The 12140-nt window shown below is 55.8% G+C and overlaps 1 protein-coding gene across 2 annotated transcripts in view; it reads right to left on the bottom strand.

Annotated features, from left to right (window-relative positions):
- The window catches only part of TMPRSS6 (transmembrane serine protease 6), a 35116-nt gene that overhangs the window by 6605 nt on the left and 16371 nt on the right, over positions 1-12140 (bottom strand). For both annotated transcript variants that reach the window (XM_037007028.2, XM_017653035.3), the window contains exons 8-12: positions 9722-9858; positions 8380-8492; positions 7934-8043; positions 609-754; positions 128-226 (exon numbers count right to left, since the gene is read on the bottom strand). In XM_037007028.2, coding sequence (XP_036862923.2) covers positions 128-226; positions 609-754; positions 7934-8043; positions 8380-8492; positions 9722-9858 — 605 coding nt within the window. The remainder of the gene's footprint in view (positions 1-127; positions 227-608; positions 755-7933; positions 8044-8379; positions 8493-9721; positions 9859-12140) is intronic.

Below are 12140 nucleotides of genomic sequence, written 5' to 3' on the forward strand. Positions count from 1 at the left end.
GAGGCCCGCTTCCTGGATCCTGATAACAAGATCTGCATGTGGGGGGGGTCTCTACTCAAAAGGCTGGGCTCAGCTCAGCACAGAGGAGCTGAGGAGAGAGGAGGGATGCGATGGGAAGGCTGCTCACCACAGTTTCGCTCATCCAGGCCATTGGGGCAGTCCTTGACCCCGTCGCAGGCTGGCACGCAGAGCCCATTCACAGAGCAGAGGAACTCTCCAGGGCAGGCTGGACCAGGAGGACGCCGTTAAAACATGCGTCATCATGAAAACACATACAGACACACTGCACCTGTGTGCTCACACGTGTACCCACATGTGCACGTGCCTGTACACATGAACATACATGTCCAGGCACATGTGCACAACACACACAGGTATGTATGCATGTGTGTACCTGGTGAACACACGTGACTGTCTTGCACACATCAATGTGCACAAAGCTGCATACATTGTGCACATGTACATATGCCTATGTGTGTGTGCACGCACACACATGCACATACTCCTTTTGTCCAGTCTCTTGGTGCTTCCAGGAGTGGCAAAGAGGAGGGAGAAGCTGTTGGCGCTTTGGGGGTGCCCTCCCTGCTCCCTGGGCTGCCCATACTCACGATCCGACTGGTTGTACAAGCTGTAGTGCACCTGCACGCCGGGCCCAGTGAGGGAGATCTGGGAGGTGAAGTTGATGGTGATGCCAGCGGTGGCCACCACGGGGATCCTTTCAGCATAGGGCTGTAAGGTGCGTAGGCCACACAGCCTGGGGGTGACCAGAGACAGACTCAGGGCCACCTGGGCTGGTCTAAGGGAGGGGACAATCTGGGTCCCTGTGCACAGACAAGGACAGAGCAGCTTTCTTCTAGAAAGCAGCCTGGCTATGTCAGTCCCCTGCTCAAAGACCTTCAATGGCTTCCTTTTGCCTGCAGGGCAAAATTCAAAGTCTGGATTTAGTTCCAGTCACCTAGGAGCTGTGAGATTCTAGCAAGTCAGCATCCCGCTCTGAGCCTCACTTTCCTTCCTTATAAAATAAGGGAAATCATCAGCTCTGTGGGCTTGCGACCTGACAAAAGGCTTCAGTGTGCAGTGCTTGACAGGCCTGCTCTCTGTTGACAGGAGGGGATGAGCCCTCGTGCTAGGTGTGGGGGAAGAAGGCGGCAGGGTTCCCCTGTCCCTCCTGGTGGTTTTCCCAGGACTCTGGGCATGAGGAAGGCGCCAGTCCTGCTCCCAGGACCAGTAGCACGGTGCTGATCAGCAGCACCTTCTCTGTGCGCAGCCACATCCGAGTGGGACCGCCCCCCAACCATGGAGCACTGTACATCTCTGCTGGACACCCTTCTGCCAAGGTGATGCTCCTGTTTCAGAGCAGGTGGGAGAACCCCCACAGAGAGGTGGTGGCCTCCACAGAGAGCAGGTAGGGATCTTCCCATCTCCAGGGTGGGAGTGTAGGGGCTCATCCTACATGGTGGCTGGGCACACCTTGTCTCACAGAGCAAGTGAGCATGCTTTCAAAGAGCAGGTACAAGCACTCCCCCAAATCCGCAGGTGACCCCTTTCCGAGAGCAGCCTGGGGGTCCCTACATCAGCTCATAGGAATGTCCCCCACAGGGAAGGGAGCACCCTTGCAGAACAAATAGGAATGCCTTTATAGATGATGGAAGCACACTCACAACACAGCTGAGAAATCTCCAGAGAGAGGAGGCAATGCCCCAGCAGAGAGGGTAGGAGGAAGTCAAGAGAGCAGGTGGGAAGGCCCCAAAGCATGATGGGAACATACCATAGCAGATGTAACAGCAGGCAGAGCAGCTCCCCTAATTCCGTACTTCCTCTAGAATATGGTAAACACTGAATAGTTTGATTAATTAATCAGTGAGTTAATCCTTGAACAACTGAGGAAGAGCTTTGGGATTGTTTCAGCACCTCATGGTGCGGGGCTGTGGCAGACACAGTTGGACCTTCTCATCTGGCCCCACCCTCATTGGCAGCAGCTTCACAAGCCCTCTTGTGATGGCTGAACAGGGATGTTGAGGTTCTTGCAGCACCTCCTGCTTTCCAGATGAGGCTCCTGAAGAGATGTACTGAGCTGGGCCAGAATCCAGCCTCCTCAGAGCCCAGGAGGACCTCCACAGCCTGCTCTGGGGGAGGCGGGAACCCCTGACCCACGGTGACATGAGCTCCAGAGGCTGAGCCTTCACCTCCCCTGTCCCCCCACAGACCTAGCCTAAAGGATAGCTCCCCAGTACTGTCTGGCCACAGTGACCGTATTCATGCCCCCATACCAAAAACAGTAGTGTTCTCAAAATACGATCCAGGGACCCCTTTGGGGTCCAAAGTAAAAATTATTTTCAGATATGGTTTGCCTTTTTCACTTTCATCCCCTCACAAGGATACAGTGGAATTTTCCAGAAACTACATGATGCATGGTATGGTAACCGATTGAATGCCAAGATAGATGTAGGGTTCTAGTTATTAAGGAAAGCGCAAAAATGTAAAACAATATTTTTCTCACTAATGCTTTTAGTTTTGGAAAATATAATTCATTTCTCATAAAATACGTTATTTATGTTAAAATGTAATGAGTCCATTACTATTTTAAATGAATCAAGGCATATTTAAGATTTTTGTTTTAATTTCTAATGGACATATAGATTATGTAACCTGTATATAAGCTCTATGGGGTGCTCAATTTTAGAGTGTAAAGGGGTCCTAAGATGGAAAATTCTGAGAACCATCGCTCTACATTAAGACCCTCACAGCCTGGGGGCACTGAACAAGGATGAGGCCCCACCAGGGGGCGCCCCTGAGCAAGCCTTGATCTTTTCCTTTTAAAATTTAGGAGACAAGGGGGTTTTTGTCATTTGTTTTTAAGGTGGATAAACAAATGTTACCACGAGTTATTATCCCCAGAGAATTACCCTAGGGATCAGACAAGAGCCAGGTCTGGGTAACATGGGGCAGGAGGAAATGAGAGTCAAATACATCCTTTACCCTACTTACAATTCAGGGAAGGAACCAGAAATGGGCTGGAGGGGAAGTGAGTGGAACATTCTCATCTAGAAGACTTTGAGGGTCACTTGGTCACCCAAGCCGTGACCAGTGACTGCCAACAGGGTGTTTCCTCTACTGGCTCCAGGAGTGAATTCCACAGTCAGCCTGTGGCTCAGCTCGGTGTCCCAGGAACCGGCCTGGGAAGCATGTGGTTCTTGCCCCAGAGGACAGGAGCAGGGCCAGGGTGCCAGAATTCCTGGGTTGAGGCTCTCGTTAGTAGGGACCAGACAAGAATCCAAGGCAGAAGCTGTAATCTGGTGACTCGGGCTGAGTCACTCTCAGTTTAAGGACAATCTGTTTAGTCTATGCAGTGTTCATTTTTTTTTCTTCAAATTGAGTTGCTAGCTAATTTCACATGATAATCTAGATTCTTGATTCTCCTGAAAAACTGAAACACTGCCTGGAAGTAATCAGAGGCCACCTGAATTAGGCAGGGCACCTGTGGTCCTGCTAAGCAGCTTCCAACCTCTGCCCCTGTGCCCCATGCAGCCTGCCTCAGGGTACATCTGCATTTCTGGGTCCTGCTGCAAAGCGCTCTGGGAGAGGGCATGTATCCTCTGGCTCTTCCACTCCCCCCCCACCCAGCAGGCGCTGCCCCCTCCCTCACAAGCCCTCTCCGAGAAGCACCAGCAGTCTGAAGGCTATGGAGCCCACCTCTCATCTCAGCTACAGAGTACCGGGGTCTGAAGGCACACTTCCGCGTGGTGGCCTGCCTTGTTCTCTCATCTCTCTAGCGCTGGGGATTTTCCTTCTTGTCTCACCCAGAAGGTAAGCACTGATCCTGTCAAACCTCGGCATATCAGCAACTCCACACAGGGAGGAATTCAAGAAAGGTTGGATGGGTGGATGGGTAAACAGATGGAAGCATGGCTGGGTGGCTGGGTGGCTGGGCAGGTGGGTAGATGGGTGAATGACTGGCTGGATGGCTGGCTGAATAGGTGGAAGGGTGTTGGGAGGAAGGAAGGAAGGAAGATGGATGATGAGCAGATAGCAGGAAGGCAGGGTGGGCGGGTGGATAGATGGATGGGTGGGTGGATGGAAGCACAGGTGCATTCCCTTCTGTAGGACAGGTTAAATGGGAAGGAGGCCAGTGAAGACAAACACTAAAGGGGGGACAGAAGCATCTGACTTGGTGGCCGGACCGCTGGACCTGGACTTGCAGAGCTGAATCTGAGGCCTGGCCTTGTCAGTGAACCAGCTATGCAACCTTGGGCATATGGCTCAACCGCAGCAAGCTTCAGTTCTCATTTGCAGAATGGGGGTGATAATACCTTGTAGGATGTTTTAAGGAAAACATGAGAAAATGACTTCTTTGAAAGCTGACGTCACCAGCGCTCAGCACAGGGCCTGAGACTCAGTGGTGCCCAGGGAGTCTCTGCACTCTAGGGCTCAGGGGAGCTGGACAAAGGGCCCTAGGCTTAGGCCAACCAGCAGACCTAAGCAGCCAGCGGTTCTGCCTGACGTCCGTGGAAGGGAAGTGGTGATAGTTAGCAGATCATAAGAAGAGTGACATCACAGGAGAGGAAGCTGACAGGAGGCAGGTTCCCAGAAAGGGGGAAGCCTGTGCTGTGGTGACGCTCAGCCAGAGTGGGTTCTGCGAAACCAAGTAGCCAGCGGCTGGATCTCACCAGGCCAAGTTCCTCTCCTGCTCTGGGCACTCACAGGGCATGTTGCCTCGGCCAGGGTTGGGCAAGTGCTGGGAGAAGCTGGGTAGAAAACAGGGAGGTGTTGGGGAAGACAGAAAGGGCTCCGAGAAGTGAGGCAACATGCCAAGGATGCCAGCCAGTGCAGGGAACCCAGCCCACCTCTCCTCACTGCTCTGCTGGCACCTGAGGGGTAAGTCACCCTCTTCCTGACCCACCCGCTGTTGCTCCTCATCAATGGCCATTCTGGGCCCAAGGACGGTGCCTCCCCACTCCCTACACACCCTGTGCCTGTAGATCTACATTCTTGCCCAGGCCTCTCATGTCTTTGCCACCCACACAAGCAGATTTTCCAACAAATGCTCATTCAAAGAATTTCCCAGAATCTACCAGGATGATCGTTATCAGAAAGACCGTAACTAGAGGAAACGGCTTGTCCTGTGCTTACGGTTTGGAGGTACACCTCCACCTTGCCTTCCACAGTCAGACATTGGCAGGAGCCTGGGAGTGGGAATGAGTCCCCACCTAAGCACCCTAGACCCTTAACAAAGGTTTGAGAACATAGAGGCGGGACTTCTCAGGCTGCTCTCAGGACTGGCAAGAGCCACTGAAACTGTCAGCCCTCTCACCAGGATACCAATGGATTGGCCAGGCACGCCTTGGGTAAGAGATGGAACAGTTGGCATGGCTGCTCAGAGGGTCTGCAGGAAGAATCTGCATGGGTGTGAGCACTTCTGTGTGCACACATGTGTGCATGCACGTACACGGTGTGCATAGGTGCACCCCTACACATGCTCTGGATTCAACTGCCCTGCTTAACTCTGGCTTCTCCAGATATGAGCTGGGTGACTGCAAATGACTTCCCCTCTCTGTGCCTTGGGCTCCTGGTGGCCTGTGGAGGCAGTGTGGGGGACTGCCTCTCACCAGGTTGTTGAGGATGAAGGAAATGGCACCACAGTTAACCCCTGATCCATGTGCCCACCCAGCACAGAGTGGGAGCCAGTTACTCATTCACGGCTGGTGCTTTTGGAAGCTGCACTTTACCCAGGCCTGCCGGAGCCCTTTTTCTGATGTGTAAGTGATAAAAAGTTGGGGCCCTAGGCTGGCCTAACCCCCTTTTTTCCAGATAAGGAAGGGGGGGTACACAGAGTTATGTGCAGAAATCAGTGGCTAGACTCCCCTGAGCCATCTTCAGTTGCCCATGCGGCAGGGGAAGGCTTGGGATGACAGAGGAGGGGGGGTGCACCCTGCTCCATCAGGCCTCACCCTCCCACCCCAACCACCACCTGGCCACACTTTGAAGTCCCTTTTCACCATTTAAAGGCAAAAAGACTAGGACAATAGGCCAGGTCCTTAGCTCTCTCTAGGCCTCAGTTTCCCTACTTGTGAGGTGAGGTGGGTGAATGGGTGAGGACTAGGTTGGGTGGCAGTCCAGCCCACACAGTCTATGCTCAGCGGTGCTTTGGGATAATGCAGAGGGCGGGCCCTGTCCACCCCTGTTCCAACCTATCACAGTGCCAGAAGTCTTGTCATCGAAGCATCATTCCTTTTGATTAATACTGTTTCCAGCCATGGCCCACATTTAAAACCCAAGGGCAGCTCCTGAGGTCCCTAGTACCCAGCCCTGGACCTTTGCCCAGGTCCTCCCGGCTGCATATTGGGAGGTGGGGAGGAAGGCCCTGCACAGGGAGCATGGTGTGGCCTGTCGGCCATCCTCCTGTGCAGGGCTGGTGGTGCGCATGGGAGAGGCCCCGACTGTGGCCTGTCGTCTGGGTGCCACCTAATCCTGCTCAATCTCATTCCCTTCTCTGGGAAATGGGAAGAATCGTATACTGCTGATGTCACATCAGCATTCCTTCTTTTTCCTTAAAGTCACAGCCCCTGGTAAATTGCAAAAGCCCAGGAAAGGGTGATGGCGAGTCCGTGAGCACGGCCAGCCTCTGTCACCTTCTGTCCAAGTAGATCCACAAGCAAAGTGCAAGTGTCGGTGACTATGGATACCAACCCCTGAATCCAACCATTCAGAGCCCTAGAACCTTCCCATTTTACTATATTGGAATCTTGAATACTCAAGAACTTGCGTAGCCGTGAAATCAAGAACACCATATATTAGGATCCCAGCCTCCCCAACCCCCAGGCCCCAGAGTCAGAAGGGAAGGCAGAGGCCCAACCTGCTGTTAGATGTAGAATCTTCTCCTCAACATCCCTGGGCCCCCAGCAGGGAACAGTCTCCCTGGCTCTGCAAGGCTACTTCAAGATCCCTCCTGTCCCTAAAGCCCAGCCCCCCGCCCCAACAATAGAGCCATGGGTGCCTCCTTCCACTCCCCTCCAGGCCTCCCACTCCCCTCCCAGTCATTATCACTGGGGCCTGACCTTCCCCTCCCTTCTCTGGGACGCTCCTACCCAGCGTTCACACATGGAGCCCCTGCTGCCACAAATAACAGACATCCCCTCCCTAGAACACCTGACTTGGCACCTCCTCTCCCCTGACAAGGGAAAGTGCGCCACACGGTCTCCATTCCCCCACCTCCCTGCAGCTGTCAGCACCACCGTGGTGCCCAGGTTGCTGGCCCCTGTGGGCATTGACCAGTCCTCATCCTACTCATCAAACCGCAGCCATGGCTGACCCACAGATGGCTCCTCACGTGGCCTGGCCCCACTGGGTCCTGCCCACCTCCCTGAGGGGTTCACTTCTTCCTCAGAAACTTCATTACTGGGGAGCCAAGGGCAGGACAGGTAGCTGGGCGGGTGCCTGGAGGGGGATGTGGGTGATACAGGGTGACCCAGGCTGTGCCCATCCCTGCAGACACTGTCGGTCAGTTAGCAAGAGCGACATTGCCTGGAAGCTTTCCAGCCAGGGAACCACGTGACTTTGGCCAACAGCAGGGAGAGGGACAAGGCAAGAAGGGCCCCCAGTTACACCTGGGTGGGTTCAGGGGAGGCGCACTAGCTTGTGCCTCCTGCTTCATCTCATCTAAGGATTCGGAGGGCCAGACAGTGGGATGACAGCACCCAAGGAAATGAAGCCGTTTCACTCTAACTAAGGTCAACCTCTGCGGGGTCTGATCACAAATGTGTGTCTGAGGCCTTTGGGTGGCTGGGGTCCAGGACAGGGACTGGGTCAAGGCGGGGGCAGCAGGCCTGACCAGCTCTGCCTCTGCTCCCTTCTGTGCTGCCCCTCTGGGGTCCAGGACTTGAGCTTCTAAGGGGGTGCCTGTGGGGAGAGCAAGGGCGTTCCAGGGGCTGAGTACCTCCTGTTCTGGATGGTCCACTGGCCCTGGGTGCATGGCAGGTCATACTTCTGCCTCCGCAGCGCGTAGGCATCAAACCAGAGGGCCAGCCCATAGTCCAAGGAGGGTACCTGGGACAGAGGCGCTGGTCACCAGATGGCCTTGGGCTGTGGCCGGCTTGATGGCCCCACCTCCCAGGACAGCAAAAGGAGAAGCAGGCCTGCCAGTGCAGAGCACCAGCTGGGGCTGAAGTTCGTCAGCCACTCAACAAACATGCATTGCCGTGGCCAGCGAAGCCAGACCTGAACCACCCCTGCCATCCCCGCTCCCAGGGATTTGCACTCAGGGCTCAGCCTATGGGTGCTTAAACAGAGGCGGGACAGTGCTCCCCTCCCAGCTGGGGTCCTCGGACATCCACGGGGTGCTCTGAGCAGAGGGCAGGTGGGTGGGCGGGGTGCGGGGCTCACCGTGAGGTGCCAGGAGCAGCGGGTACTGGGCGAGTAGTAGCTGGGGAAGTAAGGCGTGCTGAGGGTGCCCTGTGGCTCCAGCTGGCCCTCCAGGGTCAGGTTCACCTCGCAGGCTGGGCCCAGAGAACAGCTGTTACAGGTCCCCCAGCCCAGGCCCACTGCACCTCCCAGGACGTGGGGGGCAGCCGTAACCCTACCACCCCTGCTGCCACTATACAGTAGAGCTTAGTGGCTGGGTGTGACTGTGTGACCTTGAGCCTCAGTTTCCTCATCTGTAAAATGGGAACAGCAATAGTACATACCTCGAGGTCGTCAAGCACATTAAACAGGCATAAATGTGAGCTATTGATATTAATTGTGCTTGACCGTTTACTGCGCATGTCCACAGCTGTGCAAGCCTGACCGTTACGGGCTTAGGGGTGGAAAAATCATCCTTCTTGTCAAAGTTTGGAGAAGATGGGTGACTTGGCTGAGGTCACACAGTGAGAGGGAGAGTGACGAGGAGGGTCCCCTGCTGCGCCTCCAATTCCTAAAGGCCCTCGTTGCCTCCCCCTAGAACTTATCAGAGACTCCCATGAGAACCAGTGAGCTATGGCACCTCCTGGGCCCCAGGCACCCCCCAGAGAGCAGCCAGCACCCCAGCATGACCGGGAACCAGGAGTGAAAGAGGCACATGGGCAGGAGAGGAGGGGGAGCTCCCCTCCCAGGAGCTCTGGAATCTGCAAGGTCTGCTTCGCCCGCCCAGAGGCAGTTGATCCAGGCCCAAGGACAGTCAGGGGGTATGAATGCTGAGTGGGCTCTTCCTGACAAAGGGGGTGGCAGAGGCGAACCAGAGCGGGAAGAGAGCCGGTGGGGGCTGGGGAAGGGTCAGTAGGCAGCTGTGGGAGGCTTGCCCGGGAAACGCCGTGGAATGGCCCTCCCCTGGCACCTGCCATCGCCAGGAGCTCCAAGAGAATGGCTTGCGGTGACCTGAGGCTCTCAGGCCTCCGGAGCACAGACCCCACCTTCTAGGCTCAGCCACAGTGGGTGCAGAGGGAATAGGGGAGACCCAGCCCCAGGGTGGGAGAGAAGGAGAGGGAGAATAGACAATGAAGTCAGGAAAGAGAAGAAGAGAGAGAGCACAGGAGAGAGAATGAGGGAGAGAAGCAAGCAGGGAGGTAGAGATGGGGAGACGGGGAGAGAACGGAGGAGGGGGGCGGGCGGAGAGCAGTGAGGCCCCCAGTACCTCCCCTTCCCCCACCCCATCCCCCCTAGAACAAAGCACGTGAAGGGCATGCCCTGCACACTCTGTTTCTGCCACCACGTCCCTCCCCTTCCCTCCTCTGGGGACCCAGACCCTCACCCTGGAAGGCCACCGCCTGCGCGGAGAGCAAGAAGGGGTCGTAGTAGCTGTACAGGCCTTTCTTCCAGACCACGGCCATGACGGCACCTGATGCCAGGACCTCCACCACGGGCTCCTGGCGACTGCAGCCATATACCCTGGTGGCACAGAGAAAGGTGGCAAGGGCAGGGCAGGGCCTGGAGAGGTGCCTGGGAGCAGAGGAGGGTGGCCTGGGAGTCTGTACATCCAGGTCTGTGGCCAGCTGTGTGTCCACAGGCAGGTCTCTGACCCTCTCCAGCCCAGGGACTGATTGGAGGCCCTGTAAGGGTCAGGTCAGCAACTCAGGTGACAGAGTCCAGGAGGTTGCCCAGATTTCCAGAGCTTACATTTTGACTCTGGCAGCTGACTCCAGTCCCACGGCAACCCCTGTACCTGTCAAAATCACTGCGACCCCTGAGTGCTTAGCCTGTGCCCCACAGAGACCAAACTGGCACCTGTGGGGACCATGCCCTCTGGCCACCCACACCTGCCTCGTTCTGACTGGAGAGAAGGCAGGCATGTGTCTGCTGACCCTGGGATGCTCAAGGATAGGATTCCCCCCAGCTTGGTGCCAGGGGGGCACAACATAAATTAGGAATCTAAGGATTCTAGGCTCTTAAAGGCCTGGAATGTCAGCCCTAACAAAGCTCTCTGAGACTGTCAAGGTCAACTGTTTGGTTTCCATGTAAGGAAAATGAGGCTCAGGAATGTGCCAAGGCCCCACTCTGGGTCCATGGCAGAGACAGACTTGTGCTGGGCACTGCCTGGGATAGTGCCTGGTGGCCCCCACTGAGGAGGTGCCCTCCTGGTCTGCTCATCTCAGGCAGGCGTGCTTCTGGCTCCCCGACGCTCGCCAACCTCCATTCTTGGAGCCCTAGCTAATGCGTAGACCATCGCCAAGAAGATGATATCCCTGCCCCCACCCTGAGAGCGGGCACTTAAACATCCAGCATTAAGGTGCTGCCTGCCCTCTCTCTGCTGGCCATGGACTAGACAGGAGGGAGCGGGTGCCCGGGGGGCGCTGCAGGAGGCAGCCCTGCAAGTTTGTGTGTGGGAGCCAAACGCTGCCTCAAAATCGCTGGCAGCCGAGGCTGGTGCAGCAGCAGAAGGGGAGCCCCACGGAGGGCCCGGTAAGGGCCGTTTCCCCTGCCCTCCTCCCGAGCCAAGCCATGCTTCCCCCTGTTCCTCCTGCTTTTACATGGCTGGTTTGTTCTGGCTGTTGGGGCCCCGCATCCTCCCACACAGCCACACCCCCTGGCCACAGCAGCTCCCCTCCTCCTGGAGGTGGGAGATGATGTAACTACTTAAGAGGGACCTCAGGTTGCTTTACATGGGTGCTTCAGCCTTTAAGATTGGGGGGTTTCTTTTCTTTTCTTTAGTTAGCAGCAGAACCCTGTTAAGACTAAAATATCTCCTAGTTTCTCAGGGTGTGGAAGACAGGAAACAAACCCCAAGGTTCAAGCTGATCAGGGACCCGCCTGCTGTGTCTTCCCAAGGCTCTGGGGTACAATCTTGTATGACCCACCACGTTAGACCTTCTCTGAGGGTCCCAGACAGAGTGACCTGCCTGGCATGAGTAGGGATAGAGCTGTGCCCGGCAGCCTAGTGCCCTCCCCAATGGCAGCTGGGGGAAGACCCTGGGAGAAGCCCCAGGGGAAGCCCAGCAATGTCCCCGCTCTCCTGGGCCTGGAAATCAGATGGCATCTGGCTTCTCTAGTCTGCCCTCCAGGAACCCAGCCCACACACAACCCATGCTGAGGTCACCACGTAGCAGGGCAGCAGGGGTGGGGAGTGGGTGTGCAAATGAGTGTGCAGCCTCAGAGCCCAGAGATTCAGAGAGGGCCTGGGGGAAGGGGCTGGGGGGAGCTCTTCACCAAGCTCACCCTCGAGGACTGCCTGTGACCTGAAAACCCAGGCACCATGCCCACTCCTGCCTGGAAGCTGGGCCACCCCAGCAAGACAGAGAAGGCAGCAGCCGTGTGCCCCCACGTGTCCTCTCCACCACCTCCTACAGAACCTCAAGGCCCCGACACCTCCCCCTGACCATGTGGGGACGTGGCCAGGCTCGTGGAGGTCCAGGCTGCCTCCAGCCCCTGCATGGTCTCCCCACTCTCTGCTTGCCTTTACTCTGCATCATATCTCACATCCTAGAGCCCCACTCCTCTGCCTGAGAACTGTCAGTCAGTTCTCCTTACCAAGTATTAAAGTTCAAATGGCTCCTGGCATTCAATGCCCTTTGTGACCCAGCCCTAACTAGACAATACATAATGATAGCAGTAATGTATAGCAGTTACTGGGTAGGTAATGGGTACATTTAATGTATAGTAATAGTGGATAACATTACTACATATGAGGATCTTGGCACAGACGGTCTAATTTAAATTCTCACAATAACCCTGCA

Source organism: Manis javanica, chromosome 10 (assembly GCF_040802235.1).
Source record: "Manis javanica isolate MJ-LG chromosome 10, MJ_LKY, whole genome shotgun sequence".
In the NCBI taxonomy this organism is placed as follows: domain Eukaryota; kingdom Metazoa; phylum Chordata; class Mammalia; order Pholidota; family Manidae; genus Manis; species Manis javanica.